The following is a 17,986-nucleotide window of genomic DNA, read 5'->3' as shown; positions in this document are numbered from 1 at the left end:
GCTGTCAACCACAGGGAGAGTCTCCCAACTGCTTATTTGTGGGGGAGGGTTTTTATTTTTTATTTTTTAAAGCTTTTTTAAAAAAAAGCCACTAGGGAGTGTTTTTTTCCACCACTCGTTTAGAGGCTGGCTTCATATAGACCCCAATTATCTTTGAGAATATTCTCAAAGAGCGCGGGGTGGGGAGTGGTCTGGGTGAATTTCCTGAAGGAAGGGTCTCTGCCTCTCCTCTGTTACTCGCCTGGTAGGCAGCCTGCTGCCGCTTTGTGAAGAGGAGGAAGGATTCTGCTGACCCACTGGCTTTTTATGAAAGAAGGCTAAGGGTTCCCTTATCTCCCCTCACAAGGCACATCTGCCAGCAAACAGGCTGTCTGCTTCTTAGGGATTCCTTCGTCATCCTGTTTCTCTTCTGAATGCTTTAAGACACAGTTTAGTGCATTCCTTTCTGTTCTCTAGAGCTGTGGGGGGAGGCAGGGCGGTGGGGAAGTCATAATATATCAGGGCTCCTGCTGAAGAGCTTAAAATGGGTGCTGGCAGCTGGGATGTGGGGGAAGAGAGCTTTCCAGGGACAAGTGACCTGCTTGCTCAGCCAATGAGAAGCAGGTTAGAGGAATGATATCACCAGACAGGCGTTATTGTCTGATCGTCTCATAAAAGCGGGATTGTGTCTGGCAGTTTAACCCTTCTTTAGGTACTTTGGGTCTCACGCACTTCCTGGTATGTGACCTCCAGATTCCTTTTCCCACCTGTCTGCTGTGAGACCAGAGATTAAAGATTTAAATTGGTGATGAAATTTGGGAAGTGATGTCATCATCTTGAAAGTACAAATTATTAAAACTTAGAACCACAGTTAGGGTGGGAATGTCAGCTATATCTGGAGAGCACATCTAAAGCAGATATCCATCTTAGGTTACATCAGACTTTTACTGTGGACTTGGGAGAGAATGGAGGGTAGAGGGGGGAAAAAGGATTTAGGCTTTAGTCTATTTTAATCTATATGATGGAGACTTACTAAGTATGCCCTGTTTTGGAGAAATTGGAATTTTCCTCCCAAATTGGGAAAATATCACTGATTCTGAGGCCAATTTTGAAGAACAGATATTTGTCATGTTTGATTATATTACACTTATTTATTGTCCCTTACCCATAAAAATGACTTGATTTTCTTATACCTCCTTTCCATCACTGGTGAAATGAGGGTAAAGATCCTATCCTATCCCCAAGGAGTTGAGATAAAAAACCAACTAATTCATATGACTTTTCATCTAGTGCTACACACATGTATTATTATTAAGGCATTTGTATCTTAAGATTGCATATTCATTCATTCATTTGTTCAGCGTACTTTTTAAAACGCCTTGATGCTGGAAGCAGATACAGAGAAAAGATGTAGTTACTACCTTTAAGGAATTTTAAATATTGTGAGGGAGACAGACAATAATAATAAATATGTCTCATACATCTATTGTCTTTACCATGTGCCAGGCTCTGTTCCAAGTACCTTGATGTATATGAGCTTGTTTTATCTTACTACAGCCCTCTGAAATGGGTACTATTATTAGCTTCATATTATAGGTAAAGAAATTGAGGCTCTGAGAGGCTAAGTGATTTGCCTAAGGTCACACAGACCTAATGGTAGATTTGGGACTTGAATCCAGGCGGTGTAGCTCTAGTGTTTGCTTTCAATCTTGGTAACCAGTGCAGTAATCACTAGCTATACATGGCTTTAGAGTACTTGAAATTTGGTAAATCCAAGTTGAATTGGGCTGTGTGAAATATACATTACATTCCAAAGCTCTGGTGTGAAAAAGATATAAAATACCTCATGTTGAAATCACGTGTAGCGGTGATAATATTGTGGGCATACTGAGTTAAGTAAAATGTATTCAAATTAATTTCCTTTTGTTTTTTTGACTACTCGAAAAGTTAAAATTATATATGTGCCTTGCATTTTTGGCTTGTATTTCTATTGAACTATGCTAGTCTAAATCATTATAATGCAGTAACAACAACAATAATAGGTGACATTTATTGAGCTTTTACTATGTGCCACATATTATGCTCATGCCTTTATAAACACCATTTCAATTAAGCTTCAAAATAACCCTTTTTATAATCTTCATTTTGTTGAAAAGGGAGGAGGTTTTGAGAGTCAGTAACCTGCTTGAGGTTAGTTAACTAGTTAATGTAGACCCGAAATTTGAAATGTTTTATGTCTGACTTAAAAACCTGTGTTCAACCAGCACACTGAAATGCCACAGTTATATATTGGGGCATTTTTTTTTGTTTTTAATTTTGTAAGAATATTTAGTATTGCATACATCTGTATTTGTGATGTAGAAGTTTAAAATCAAAATCACTTGGTCATAAAATAGACATCCTGGATAGAAATCTCTTGCAAAGCTTTGGCCCTCAGTGAATAATGGCACAGTTGAGCCTTGAGATGAAGCAATGAGTCACCCTATACAAATTGTGTTTAATTTTCATTTCAATTGTTCTCTCAGGTCACTGGGCAATTTATGTCCCAACCGTCTTTGTCCATAGAGAAGAGGAAAAGGGGCAACACAGCTTTCCTTAGTCGTTTAGTCTTCTTGCTGATAGGAAAGGAAAAAAATGCCTTCCGTTTCATTGTCCCATGAAATACTGTTTGTGTTCTAGAGAGTAACAAAGTGCTGTCTAATGACCCCTGACTTTCCTTTCTTCTAGAGCAAAGACTCAGGCGGACTGAAGGCGGCTATGATAGAGTTGGTGGAAAGGTTAAAGTTTAAGAGCTCAGACCCTAAAGTAAGTATTGTTTTGGATTTAATTGGATATTGGTACCCCAAGTATTTCATTCTCCTTGGGCTAAAGGGAGGATGTTAATGACTGTCCATCTGAACACTGCATCAAGATTAATTAAGCCTGCCCATCAAAAGCAGTGTTCTCATGTGCCTAGAGATAAGTCGTCTATTTTCCCCCTTCTCTATTTTATGACTTACAACACATAATCATTAATTGTTTTCTCTGAACTGCAGACAAGTGCATTTTTAATCTTCCTTTACTGGGCCTTTGAGACTGCTGGTGCCTGTGTCCATTAAATCCAGCCAAAGGCATCAGAGATACAATCAGCTTAATGCTGGGGACTGGAATAAACTCAGGCCTATGCAGTTGGTGTTCAGTACTAGCGTCTGGTCACTCTCCCACTTAGAGGAGCCAGCTGCCACAGTGAATGCCTTTGTTCTCATGACCTGGAGTCTGGTCTGGGAAATGGTTTAAGCTTCGCAGCTTTCTTTGCGAGATGTTGGGGGGCTCTAGGATTGGTATTCTAGGTGGTGCCATACCAGGGTTTGGGGGTGGACGGGGAACTGAGCATGCCTGAGGGATTATGACTCATGCAGCCTCCCTTCTCCCACTCAGATACTCGCTGTGGTGCTCCCCGATCCTGGTGCCAGCTGGCTTTGCCTGAGAGTCAGAGCCTCTCACAATTTAAGAGAGAAAGGAGCAGGATTTTAGTTGACTTTGTGTATTGTCATTTTTTTTAATTAAAAAGTTTATAAGAGGATTTAGACTAGCATTTCCTGAGCACCTACTAAGAGCCCAGCACTGTGCTAGGATCTTTACATACCTTTTTTAAAAATTGTGGTAAAATATACAAAATGAAATTTACCAGTTTAACCACTTTGGAGTGTTCAGTTCCGTGACCTTAAGTCCGTTCACATTGTTATGCAGCATCGCTACTCTCCATCTCCAGAACTTTATCCATCATCCCAAACTGAAACTGTGCCCATGAAGCACTAACTCTTCATTCTCCCTCTCCTCTTACACCCTTGTGATGCTGGGAAAGATTGAGGGCAGGAGGAGAAGGGGACGACAGAGGATGAGATGGTTGGATGGCATCACCAACTCAATGGACATGGGTTTGGGTGGACTCCGGGAGTTGGTGATGGACAGGGAGGCCTGGCTTGCTGCGGTTCATAGGGTCGCAAAGAGTCGGACACGACTGAGCAACTGAACTGAACTGATCATTGCAGTAACTTTGTACATTAGCTTTTACTCCCATTTTATTGATAAGAACACTGAGGTTCAGAGAGATAGGGCCATTACCCCAAGTAGAGTGTAATTTAGAGCTGAGATTCAAAATCTGATTCGGGTGTTCGTGTTCTTTTTTATTATGCTGGAGGCACTGGGTTTCATCTCCTTTCTCCTATAGAATCACGTTATGCTTCCGTTTTCTAACGTGAAACACTGTATGAGGCAGAGCCACAGACAATGCCAGGCTCTTCAAAAGGTGGCTGCAGTCACCAGTCTACAAAATAATTTTCGTTTTATACATCATTGAAAGTTCTTGGGACATCAGTAACACCTCTTGCCTTCTGGTGTAGTTAGGGTTCCAGAGCATCTTGATACCAAAAAAAAAAAAAAAAATTTGGAGTAACTTTTGTCAATTTTGGTAGCTCAAAGTAGAAAGACCCTCTCAAAACTACTTATATTAAAGTAGCTTTCCTTTAGTGAAGGTGAACCAATTAATTATTAAAGATAGCAAGAAGATTTTTTTTTACCAAGTTTCTCAGACAACAGCTATCCTGAAGGAAACAAATGTATTTCCTCTTTGTGCCATACCCACATGCTTATGGGCAGTGAAGAACAAGAGGATGTGTACAGATTACACTGAATGGCTTCTGTGCCTGATGACAATACAGGTGAGGTGCTTTGGGATCCTTAATGAATGCATACAGTGCATCTGACGGGAAACTTGCCAGAGGTGAAAGGATTGAATAGTCCCCTGAGAGCAACCCATGGGAGCCTCAGGATTTTCCCACAATGCATCATAAGCTGAAGGATATTTGTTAGGACCTCGCTTGAGCTTGGGGATGTTTATACACACTCACCTTTCTTTCATCTTCTCTTTGTCTCATCCTCGATAATTTTCCACCAGTCTGTTTTATTGTCAAGCCCCTTTCTCGTCCACCATATGTGTGTGCCATTCTTTACCTGGAGCCAGCTCGAAGAAGGACCAACGTCATGGCCGAATGACTGTCAGATCACAAAGAGGGGATGAAAAATGGGACACTTAAATACATAATTTCTGCAACAAGGAAAAATTTCCCAGAAATAAACTGGTGTCTTCCAAAAGAACCCATGCATTTTTAGTCTGTTCTGTCTTCCCTCCTAACCCTACCATCCCTTTCCTATCTTGGCCTATTTAAGAAGAGCAAAATCTCTCAGACTTTAGGGCCTGTTATTTCCTGGTGTGGCAGCTTTAAGTAGAAGCACTGATTGAGTCATGGAGCGCTGAGCACTCTCTCTGCCTCACATCCTCAGGAATTCCCTAAAGCCTCACAAAACTTGATTAGTCCAGACGATGAGGTCTGCTGGGGACTGAGTTAATTTTTACATCTCAGTTTTGCCAGAGAGAAGTGGAAGATGCCTAGATTAACCTTTTTTTAAAAAATTATAAAATAATATATGCTTATAGATTAAAAATGCAAATATTCATAAAGAAAATTAAAATGAATTTCCCTCAAGTTAACCACTGTTAACATTTTGCTATGTAACCTTGTAGACCTTTTTTCACGTGGAAATAAGTTTCTAAGATATTTTACAAAAATTATACCATAGCTGTGACTTAAGACACAGAATGTCTAAAACATTCTTCAGTGTCAGTAATATAGATTGATAAATGAGATGCCTCATTTTGTCCAAAATATTCGTCGGATACCCTCTTTTCTTCAGATCAATGGTTCTTTTTTTTTTTTTTTAAGTTTTAAAGTTGATTTTATTTTTTTGGAACAGTTTCAGGTTCATAGTAAAATTGAGTGGGAAGCAGAGTCTTGTATAACCTCTGTCCGCTTCCCCCCACCATATACAACCTCCCCTACTAACAGCAGATCAATGGTTCTTAAACTTTAGTGTGCATGAAAATCATTTGGAGGAGCCCCATCCCAGAGTTTCTGATTCAGTGAGTCTGAGGGGACTAGAAACTGTGTCGGACCTTCATTATTTTCCTGCCCTCTTGTGTTTTGGTTTTTCTCATTCTTTTCTGCAAATAGCCAGAAGGGCCCTTGTAAATAAGTCCAAGTGATTTCAACCTTGAAAAAAAATGAAATACATAAAAGCCCAGGCTTAGAAAACAAGCTGAACTGAGGCAGCAGAGGAGATGGGACGGGAGGTGAGCTGTCATCAGCTCAGATTCCCTGAGGACAGGGTTCCTTTCAACAGTTAAGTCCAACAGAGAAGCAACAAAGCCAAATAAAGGGAAAGGAGTCCTGGTCAGGAAGGAGGAGGATGATCACAGCGTTGTGGTCCAGGATTGGGCTGAGTTCTAAGACCATAGGAACAGCAAGAGATACCCAATCCCAGCTCCTAGGATTGAGCCTGAGGATGGGAAAGAGTGCCGGTGATGCTTGGTAAATAAGGCACAGGTCCCCGTGAAGTTATGTGCCTGCGTGTTGCTGGGGTGAGCCTAGTTTTAAAGGGGACAGACCTCCAGGGGTCCAGAACTTGTATACAGTGGAAAAAAGTTATTTTAATAGCAATCTTTATTATGTTTAATTGGAAGTGGTCTATTAAGTAATCCTCATGTGTTTGACATGATCCAGTTTGCAGAAATTTTTTTGCAGTCAAACTTTTCAGAAACATCTGTTGCACAAAGCAGGATTTTAGTCTCTAGATTTCTTACATTTATTCTAGACTTTAGGGAAACTAAAAGATGTAGTTAATTCGGGGTTTGTATGTGTGTGTATGTCCAGGCTGGATTTTTAGGAAATTTAAAGCACACAAGTTCTTCACAGCTTTCCTTTGTAGTGACTACGCAATCATCTTTCATAATTTACCCAGGGGAAACCTGAAACTTAAAAAACACATCGATCCCCTTCCTTTCCTTCCCTCTGCTCAGTCTTCCAGAAAGCACTGAACCAAAAGTATAACATGCTAAGCTCAATGTAACCAGCCTCTCACCATGCAGTTAATGACAGCCGTTTTCTCCATTATATATTGATTACTTTTCTTTCCATATAAGATGCACCATTGACTGCTTTCTATAGCTGGTGTGCTTGAAACAAACAGTTAAACCATGTTTGTATATCTAGAATTTATACTAATTTATTAAGTTATCTTCAATAACGCATCTTAACCTCGAGCCACGTGGTTCACATTATTCTCTCTGACTGGAGTGGGATTAAACATGGAATCTAATCATACTAAGACTGTCTAGAATACAATCAGGTTCTTTTCCTTTTTTCTCTGATCTCAAAAGGTATTCTTACTGAAGTGTGAAACCAAAGAATTGTCTAGAAAACATGAAATGAAATAGAACTGGGGATTGTTTTCTTGTTTTATTTGTATTTAGCGTTTACAGAGCATTTTATAATTGAAAGAGGACTTTATGGTACTTTTTAATAGCTGATGTCATTGACATAGAACATAGCCCAGACCTTCACTCCAGTGCTAATCAGACTATTGTTAAAATGGTAGGTTTTGCATGTACAAATGGTAATGGATAGAAGCCAAACCAAACTTGAATTCTTAGTGTCTTGTTATCACCTGGGTCAAGCCAGGCCTTGTGCCAGTCCTTGTCTTGCCGTAAGGTAGAAGTATTCACTGAAGCAGTATTTAATCAACCATCTGAAGCAAATAATTAAGATGCCCCAGTTATTAAATTGGTTCATTCAAAAGTGTTTCTTTGGTTGGAGGGTTATTAGAATTGTTGACCTAGTCCTTCACTTTAAATAAAAAAGTTGTAAATAGTAATCTTAGAAGACATGAATTGTGTTTATCTCTGTCTCCTCAAGCCCTACGAACATGGTACCTGGGACATAGTAGTAGATTTTCTTCTTCTTGTGCATGCTTAGTCATGTCCAGCTCTTTGTGATCCTGTGAACTATAGCCTACCAGGCTCCCCAACCATGGGATTTTCCAGGCAAGAAATACTAGTCTGGGTTGCCATCCCCTTCTCCAGAAGCTCTTCCAGACCCGGGATTGAACCCATGTCTCCTGCATTGGCAGGTGGATTCTTTGACCACTGAGCCACCTGGGAAGCCCTATAGTAGTAGATATGCATTATCCATTACAACAACCGTATGAGAAGAAATTATTTGCCCTATTTTATGAACATGCAATCTAAGACTCAGAGGTGTTAGATAGCTTGCTGGTAAGTGATGGGAATAGAACTCAACTTCAGATTCATCCTATTTCATGTTACACACCCATACTATGGTTGAACCCATGGATGAGTTGATGTTTATACGCATAGCCTGTCTAGCAATATGACTCTTCACTATTTTTCCCTCACACCCTTCTTTTACCTCTCATACTGGATCCTGCAGGATCCAAATAGGAAACATGCCAGCGCTTTCTCAGGTCCAGTCTAGGCTCTGAGGCACAGAAATCACCCGGAAGCAAATGTGACCTCTTTGCATCCCATGTAGACACTTGGGCAGTGAAAAAAAGAGAAGCAAGCTCTTTGCCATCTTTCACCAACTCCCTGCCTTTATAAAAACAAAACAGTTTCCCCTTTTCTCATCCGCCAGTTATAAAAGCAATACATGTTCTTCGTAGAAAAATATGGAAAGTACAGACAACTGTAATGAAAAAGGGAAAGAATCTGCCAGTCTGCTGCTGCCTACAGTGGTTTGTAAGCTTTCAGTACTTTTTTTCTAAGATTCAGGAATCTTGAGCCTCACTCAGAACATCTAATTTGGTAGTTCGCAGTTCTGCTTTTTTAGTATGCGGCCTGATGCATACCGTCAACTTCAAAACACACCAGCGAAAAAGCTGGTTAATATTGTGGTGCTTGGCCTTTTAGACAGAAGAGTCCTATCATTCTATATACAGTTGACCTTTGAACAACATGATTCGAACTGCGAGGTTCCACTTATGTAAGGATTTTTTTTTTTCCAGTAGTAAATACTATAGTTCTATACAATCTGCAGTTGGTTGAATTTGTGCATGCAGAACCCAGAACCGTGGTTATGCAGGAATCCCGTATGTGGAGGGCTGACTCCGAACCAGACAGGGACCTTCAGCCCAACTTCAACAGAGGGTTGCCCACAGCACCGTTCAAGAGACAGTGGTATATATACCTGTTAGAATTCTTTGTGTGTGTGTGTTTGTATGTATGTAAAACTATATAACTGTATACACACACACATACATGCATAGTTTGTACCCTGCCTTTATCACCTGACATTATTTCTTATAAATACATATATTTTATCATTTGAATTCACTTCTATCTTTGAACCCCAGTTTCAAAAGCTCAAGTCCTGAATGCCATTATTGCCAAATGGAAACTTTACCTAATAAGGCATTTCTGTTTTCTCCCTAATAGCATAAGCAGATTCTGTGAGTTTATTTATTTGTTTTTTTGAGGCAAGCATGATAGTCAGAGTCTAAGGTTATTCAGGTACAATGGAAACTGAGTTAGTACAAAGTCAGATACACCATTGTGTAGTCAGCTCCAAGCTACCTGTTTCACAGTATCTGTCTCCCCGCTGGTCAGGGTGTCTCCCGTCGTGGGACAGAATGAATAAATGCAGAGCACAGTGGGACGCCCAAGGCCATCGGCTCCAGTCCCTCCACTCTAGATGACAACACTGAGGCGCCAGGGGAATAACGGGTTCTTGTCCAAGGCCACCCAGGCGGTTACAGCAGAGCTAGAGAAGGTTAACAGCTTTTAGGAATACAGCTCTAGTTTTCCAGTAAGGAGTTTTGTCCATTTGACAAGGATGTGGAAAAATTAGAAATCTCATAACTTTCTTGAAAGTGAAAGTCGCTCAGTTGTGTCCGACTCTTTGCGACCCCATGGACTATACAGTCCATAGAATTCTCCAGGCCAGAATACTGGAATGAGTAGCCTATCCCTTCTCCAGTGGGCCTTCCCGACCCAGGAATCGAACTGGGGTCTCCTGCATTGCAGGTGAATTCTTCACCAACTGGGCTTTCTGGGGGGATATAAAATGGTATAGTCACTTTGGAAAATGATCTGGCAGTTACTCAAAAGGTTAAACCTAAGAGTTGCTGTGTTATCCAGCAATTCCATTCCAGGGTATAAACCCAAGAGAGATAAAAACGTACATCCACATAAAAACTGCACACCAGTGTTCATAGCAAGATTATTCATACTGTCCAGAATGTGAAAACAACCCAACCAATGCATGGGTAAATAAAATGTGGTATATCCATACAGTGGAGTACTATTTAGCAATAAAAAGAAATCAAGTCCTGACAGAGGCTGCAACAAGGATAATCCTTGGAAACATGCTGAGTGAAAGTCATTCACAAAAGGCCAAATACTGCATGATTGTGTGATTCCATTTATATGAAATGTCCAGAATAGGCAAATTTTTAGAGAAGGAAAATAGATTTGTTGCTTGGGGCTGAAGGAGATGGAGGGAATGGGGAGAAAGTGATTGCTAATAGGTATGGAATTTCTTTTTGTGATGATGAAAATGTTCTAAAATTGATTGTGGTAATGATCACACAATTCTGTTACTGTACTGAACAGCACTGAATTATATGACATGTGAATTATATCTCAGTAAAGCTGTTGAGAGATTATTGTCTGAGTCACTTTTATTCAGCCCTTCACTTGAAATGTCAGCAGTGAATAGTCTTTTTCTTTCCCCTTTCCTCTTCTAGCAGGAGTGAGGGTCAGAGATCTAATGTTAGCCTCTGTTAGGGGAGGCAGCACTTTATAGTTACTAAAAGCTCCCTGGGACAGATGCCTTGATAACTGCAGTCTTGAGCAGATCTTGAGTTTAACCTCCCCATTTCTCAGGGGTTTTTTTGTTTGTTTGTTTTTTCAGCTGCAAAATAGAGGATGATAGTACATACTTCATAGGGTTGTTAGGAAAATTAAATGAGGTAATCCATTTAAAATGCTCAGGACAGCATCCTGTAAATGGTGGCTGCTGCTAGCTTTCTCCTAGTCTGAGAACCGTCACTATTTCCAGCAGAAAGGCAGGGGTTCGTGGGGGCTGGAGACTCCTCCTTCACCCCCTACAAGAGTTCCGGAGACCTTCTGATACTGGTGGAGAAAAATGAGCCACCTGTTTTATAACTAACTGGATTCTGCACTTGCATCAATTAACACTTCCCAGGATTAGTGACACTTACAGATTGCAGGTTTCAAAGGGCCATTGCTACCTCTTTGAGTGATAATGACATGCAAATAAATTGAGTTGAGACCCCTAGGTGTTGTTGCCTGGCTGGCTGACTCTGGGCTTTGCAGGGTGACCTTGCTGGTTTTTGACTCAGTGTCTATTGCCCATTCAAGTCGAGGCAAACATATCTGCCTCGGGGAGTATGTGACTGTCCACAGATTCCCAGTAGAAATAAGAAATCAATGCACAGAAGCAATTATGTTTATTGTTATGGAGCAAACTCTAGTTAGCATAACTATCTGGTGCCAAATTAAAATAAAACTAAAGAAATTAAGAGCCACAAAAGAAATTGAGTGTGGCATTTGAGACATACTAGGAAATATACCCCGCTTTAAAGTAAATACCACAGAGGTACTGGTTCCCTCCCTACTTCCCCTTCCCCTTCCGCTTTACCTTTTGACTGTTCTCTTTCTCATGGAGCACCCGAGCTCCTAACTGAAGCACCGTACAAATCGACTCCAGGCATTTTAAAACTAGGTGGACATGGTCTCTGAGCCACCTGGTGGGCTGGAGCGTTGTTAGAAATCAAAGGAATTGAGCTTTAAATGGCTTAATAAAATTAACACATCGTGATGTCCTTCTCCCCACTGCTCCAGCTCCTCTGCACTGACAGGAGCCTTGATAATATACTCTCTGCCAGAGCTTAAAGGGCCTATTACGTGGCCAGCGTGAAGAAGGCAGTGGACTGTCAGGACTCCCCCCCAGCAGACATGCTTCACGTTTCCAGTGCAGGATTGTATTTGACACTTAATTTAGGAGCCTGAGTATCTAGATATAAAACTTTACTGTGATAATAGTGATAAAAAACCACCCAGAGTTTTATTTAAGGGTCTCCTCTTTTCCTGTCCCCCTCCCTCCCCTTTTCCTTTTAGTTCAACCAGGGATCGAACCTGCATCTCCGGCATTGCAGGCAGATTCTTTACTGCTGAGCCAATGAGGAAGCCCTATAGATGCTTGTATGCATATATGAATGTAAAATTTGAAAACCGGCCTCTCCCCTGGTTGAGACCTGCATTTAGGCAAAGGGCAAAATTCATCAAGTCTCTGAGTCTCTGTAGTTGTATGGAGAACTGCCATTCAACCCCACGATCCAGTTGATGACCATCCCATGGTTGAATATGGCTTTTGTTTTACTTCTTTAGTAGGTGAAACAGATTCTATATCACCTTAATTCCTAAGTCAATCTAATTAAATAGACATGATAATCCCCATTTTACAACTGAAGAAGCAAATATGTAACAGGTTTATTGACTTGTCCAAAGCCAAAGGGCTGGTGATGACAATCAACTGCCTTTGTGTGATTGCTATACAGAATTAGTAGCAATCATAGGAGGTTATTAACTTTTTACTTACAGAAGATGGGTTGGGAATAGTATACAAATACAGTCTGAGTTTGTTCAGACTTTTAGGGGAAAAGTTAAATCAAGTATGCCACGCTTACCTTTACTTTTATGGCAAAAGAGCACAGACATTGGAACAAGATGATTTTATCCCAAGCAGTGGCACTTAATTACCTCCCTCATTTTATTTGACTGAACCTTCAGTTTAATTATAAAGTGAGACTAAACATAGTTCATCAGGCACTCTATCAGATCTAGTCCCTTAAATCTATTTCTTACTTCTACTGTATAATCATTAAGGATTCGATTTAGGTCATATCTGAATGGTCTAGTGGTTTTCCCTACTTTCTTCAGTTTAAGTCTGAATTTGGCAATAGGGAGTTCATAATCTGAGCCACAGTCAGCTGTTGGTCTTGTTTTTGCTGACTGTATAGAGCTTCTCCATCTTTGGCTGCAAAGAATATAATCAATCTGATTTCGATTTTGACCATTTGGTGATGTCCATGTGTAGAGTCTTCTCTTGTTTTTTTGGAAGAGGGTGTTTGTGACATTGTGTAGGGAGCAAGACCATCCCCAAGAAAAAGAAATGCAAAAAATCAAAATGGCTGTCTCAGGAGAACTTACAATTAGCTGTGAAAAGAAGAGAAGCAAAAAGCAAAGGAGAAAAGGAAAGATATACCCATTTGAATGCAGAGTTTCAAAGAATAGCAAGGAAAGATAAGAAAGCCTTCCTCAGTGATCAGTGCAAAGAAATAGAGGAAAACAATAGAATGGGAAAGACTAGAGATTTGTTCAAGAAAATTAGAGATACCATGGGAATATTTCATGCAAAGGTGGACTCAACAAAGGACAGATATGGTATGGACCTAACAGAAGCAGAGGATATTAAGAAGAGGTGGCAAGAATACACAGAAGAACTGTACAAAAAAGATCTTCACGACCCAGATAATCACGATGGTGTGATCACTCACCTAAAGCCAGACATCCTGGAATGTGAAGTCAAGTGGGCCTTAGGAAGCATCAGTATGAACAAAGCTAGTAGATTTGATGGAATTCCAGTTGAGCTATTTCAAATCCTGAAAGATGATGCTGCACTCAATATGCCAGCAAATTTGGAAAACTCAGCAGTGGCCATGGGACTGGAAAAGGTCAGTTTTCATTCTAATCCCTACGAAAGGCAATGCCAAAGAATGCTCAAACTACCACACAATTGCACTCATCTCACACGCTGGTAAAGTAATGCTCAAAGTTCTCCAAGTCAGGCTTCAACAATATGTGAACTGTGAACTTCCATATGTTCAAGCTGGTTTTAGAAAAGGCAGAATAACCAGAGATCAAATTGCCAACATCCACTGGATCATCAGAAAAGCAAGAGAGTTCCAGGAAAACATTTATTTCTTCTTTATTGGCTATGCCAAAGCCTTTGACTGTGTGGATCACAATAAACTGTGGAAAATTCTGAAAGAGATGGGAATACCAGACCACCTGATCTGCCTCCTCAGAAATCTGTATGCAGGTTAGGAAGCAACGGTTAGAACTGGACATGGAACAACAGACTGGTTCCAAATAGGAAAAGGAGTATGTCAAGGCTGTATATTGTCACCCTGCTTATTTAACTTATTTGCAGAGTACATCATGAGAAATGCTGGGCTGGATGAAGCACAAGCTGGAATCAAGATTGCTGGGAGAAATATCAATAACCTCAGATATGTAGATTATACCACCCTTATGGCAGAAAGTGAAGAAGAACTAAAGAGCCTCTTGATGAAAGTGAAAGAGGAGAGTGAAAAAGTTGGCTTAAAGCTCAACATTCAGAAAACAAAGATCATGGCACCCAGTCCCATCGCTTCATGGCAAATAGATGGAGAAACAGTGGAAACAATGGCAGACTTTTTTTGGACTCCAAAATCACCACAGATGGTGTCTGCAGCCATGAAATAAAAAGACGCTTATTCCTTGGAAGAAAAGTTATGACCAACCTAGACAGCATATTAAAAAGCAGAGACATTACTTTGCCAACAAAGGTCTGTCTAGTCAAGGCTATGGTTTGGACTATAAAGAAAACTGAGTGCCGAAGAATTGATGCTTTTGAACTGTGGTGTTGGAGAAGACTCTTGAGAGTTCCTTGGACTGCAAGGAGATCCAACCTGTCCATCCTAAAGGAAGTTAGTCCTGAATGTTCTTTGGAAGGACTGATGTTGAAGCTGAAACTCTAGTACGTTGGCCTCCTGATGCGAAGAGCTGACTCATTTTAAAAGACCCTGATGCTGGGAAAGATTGAGGGCAAGAAGAGAAGGGGATGACAGAGGATGAGATGATTGGATGACATCACTGATCAATGGACATGAGTTTGAGTAAACTCCGAGAGTTGGTGATGAACAGGGAGGCCTGGAGTGCTGCAGTCCATGGGGTCCAAAGAGTTGGACACGACTGACCGACCAAACTGAACTGAGTAATTATAGTATGTTTTTATTAATGAGTACCCAGAAAACAGAAACTTTTGAGAGGCAGAAAAGAAATGATGGAGGAAGATTGGTTTCATGGCTTTTGGCAGCCTGAGAAGAATTTTCGAAACTGTAGTTATTTAACAGGCCCTGTGGTTCTTAGGTTAGCAGATTGTTAGCTCCTTGAGGAGATTCAGTAGGGTTTCAGTCAGCCAAGGAGAGCAAATATGATAGAGGCAAGCTGTGCAGTTGAGGAGCTAACGCTACCTTCAGACTGTGTAGGTGCTGAGGAGCGGAGTGTGACCTGTCCTTCCTGCGTTTTCTTTGTGCTGAGGAGCGGAGTGTGACCTGTCCTTCCTGCGTTTTCTTTGCTTCGTGTCTAGGTCATGGAAGTAGATTGTATCTCCTCTTATCAAACTAGAAAAGGCTCCTTGACAATTTGACCGTCTACTGACACTGAGGCAAGGAACCTCTGACTTGACATCTGTCCTCTTCAGTGCCTAGGGTCTGTGAGGAAGTCCTTCCCCTATTCCTTTGGGAAATTAGAATCTACTCCCAAGGGTGTGGGCTCTCTTCCTCTGGAGAACTGACTGGAGCTGTGTATCTGTGAGAGCTCCGTGGGTACCAAAGGAAAAACCCACCATAAATGTTGCCTCCAGGCGCCTCTGTCCATGGGATTCTCCAGGCAAGAAAACTGGAGGGGGTTGCCATGCCCTTCTCCAGGGGATCTTCCCAACCCAGGAGTTGAACCCAGGTCTCTGACATTGCAGGCAGATTCTTTACCATTTGAGCTATGCAGGAAGCCCCTAAGTGATCACAGTTACTGTTACCTGGGCCAGCAGAACAGTTCTGCTGATAGGTCTGTGTTCCCAGAAAGTACTAAGTTCTTCCCATGTATTATTTTGTATAAACGTCACAGAAATGTCTGTGAAAGCCATATTATTAGCCCTATTTTATCAATGAAAAAACTTACCCCTTTCTGAGCTTCAGAAGCACAGAGTTAGCCGGGCCAATGCGAAAAGCTTTCTCTATCACCACTGACTCCACCAGCTTTACCATTCTGACCCTCTGTGGCAAAGAAGACCCAGAAAACCTGAGCCCTGCATCTCAGTGCTCTTTGCTGAGTATTCCTGGTGGCGCGGGTTGTGTTGGTTTGGTGGTCTCTATGGTACGCAGATAGCCATGGCTTTGCAGGAAAGATGTTTGGGTAGAGAACCAGAGTGGAGGTGTGGAGGTGATGGGTGGGTCTTGTTTTGAAATTGCTTTCATCTTCAACCGATAAAATAGGCTTTCTTTGTATATATAAGTCTAAGAGGTTTAAAAATAGTATAATTTCTGTTTAGTTGCCCCTGAAATTTTCAGGGTCAGTTCCTACCTCCCACTTCCTAAACAGTAACTCCTGAGGCAGGAGCCATCTGTCTGATTTCTATGTACGTTAAAAACAAGGTGGAGTAGATGCTTTCACTCGTCTTCATGTTTGTTAAAGGTCTCTGGGGACCCAGTCTTCTACTTTCACATTTCTACAGGGGGCACCCAGAATTTTTTTCTGTTCACTCAAGCCAAGTGTTGCTCAGAAGCTCATGATTGCTTTCTCTGTTGCCACCCTGGAGCCAGGCAGAGAGAAGCATCTTAAGAGCAAGCCACAGAACCATTCAGCGAGAGCCCAGCATCCCTCTTGAACTGTTCTCTGGTGCATCCAGTTCAGTGCCATGACTCCAGGTTCCGCATCAAGTTCTCAGGGCAGGAAATTCGTAGCAGCCGGCAGCTTGAACAAGCAGTCCTGGGAGGAGAGCACTTGCACTGATGCCATCACCGTGGCGGTTAGGTCCCCTTCTCTCACGTAGGGCTCCTTGGCAGTCTGCTGTGACTGTCTCACAGATGACTGGAGCATACAGTTGCTATCCACTTCACAGCTGATTAGCAGATTCAAGTGTTTATTAGGATCTTTCCAGCACCAAGCCTCTGAAAAACGTAGTCCTGAGTCTCTAACACTCTGTGTATGCGTGTGCTCATGTACATGTTGAGGAGGAAAAACCATGAAAGGGAGGATATTCAGAAGAGGCATATTGCCGGGTCTTATACATGAAGCTGATAAAGAACAATAGAGTGCTTAGGTTCAAGTACCAAAATTTACAAGCTCAGGAAGAAGCACTTAGGCAGAAATAGAGGAAGGCTGAAGTATTCTAGCTGAAATATGGGGCTCCTATGCATATTAAAAAACAGAGAGATTACTTTGCCAACAAAGGTCCGTCTGGTCAAGGCTATGGTTTTTCCAGTGGTCATGTATGGATGTGAGAGTTGGACTGTGAAGAAAGCTGAGTGCCGAAGAATTGATGCTTTTGAACTGTGGTGTTGGAGAAGACTCTTGAGAGTCCCTTGGACTGCAAGGAGATCCAACCAGTCCATCCTAAAGGAGATCAGTCCTGGGTGTTCATTGGAAGAACTGATGCTGAAGCTAAAACTCCAATACTTTGGCCACCTCACACGAAGAGTTGACACATTGGAAAAGACCCTGATGCTGGGAGGGATTGGGGGCAGGAGGAGAAGGGGACGACAGAGGATGAGATGGTTGGATGTCATCACCGACTCGATGGACATGAGTTTGAGTAAACTCCGGGAGTTGGTGACGAACAGGGAGGCCTGGCGTGCTGTGATTCATGGGGTCGCAAAGAGTTGGACATGACTGAGCGACTGAACTGAACTGATCCACGAGAATGTGATTCTGCAAGTCAAAGATACAAGCCTAGCTGAAGACTGTGTAAGGCAAATCTAAGGTGTAAACACCAAGAAGGAGAGCTTGAAGGGCATATGTAGTTACCAAGTCCAAAAGGGTTAAGGTGGGATTTGAGGTCTAGGTTAGAAAGCCAAGGGTTCTGGGCCAAGTGGAAATGAGAAAGGAGAAAAAGCTGGCTGAAAACAAGTTGGAGGTAGGATTAGACTCCTAAAGAGTTTCTTCAAATCACTCAGAAGCCCTTGGTGACTTAGAACTTTGTTTCAGAAAATTAGTGGTGCAAGTGAGAGTGGGGCTAGTTTAACGTAGGTGGGTCTAGGTGGGGGTGGG

The 17,986-nt window shown here is 41.6% G+C and overlaps 1 protein-coding gene and 1 long non-coding RNA gene across 4 annotated transcripts in view; one reads left to right on the top strand and one right to left on the bottom strand.

Moving 5' to 3' along the window:
* Nucleotides 1-17,986, bottom strand: part of LOC136174394 (uncharacterized) — a 1,095,937-nt gene that overhangs the window by 241,801 nt on the left and 836,150 nt on the right. The window lies entirely within an intron of this gene.
* TRIM44 (tripartite motif containing 44) overlaps nt 1-17,986 on the top strand; it is a 109,010-nt gene that overhangs the window by 16,463 nt on the left and 74,561 nt on the right. For 2 of the 3 annotated variants that reach the window (XM_065944313.1, XM_065944312.1), the window contains exon 2: nt 2,707-2,784. The exons of the other annotated variant lie outside the window; for it this stretch is intronic. In XM_065944313.1, the coding sequence (XP_065800385.1) occupies nt 2,707-2,784 (78 nt within the window). The remainder of the gene's footprint in view (nt 1-2,706; nt 2,785-17,986) is intronic. 3 annotated transcript variants of the gene reach the window in all.

The sequence above is a fragment of the Muntiacus reevesi genome, chromosome 9 (genome assembly GCF_963930625.1).
Source record: "Muntiacus reevesi chromosome 9, mMunRee1.1, whole genome shotgun sequence".
Lineage (NCBI taxonomy): Eukaryota > Metazoa > Chordata > Mammalia > Artiodactyla > Cervidae > Muntiacus > Muntiacus reevesi.
Note: the sequence above shows the minus strand (reverse complement) of the source record. Positions and strands in the feature narration are given on the sequence as shown.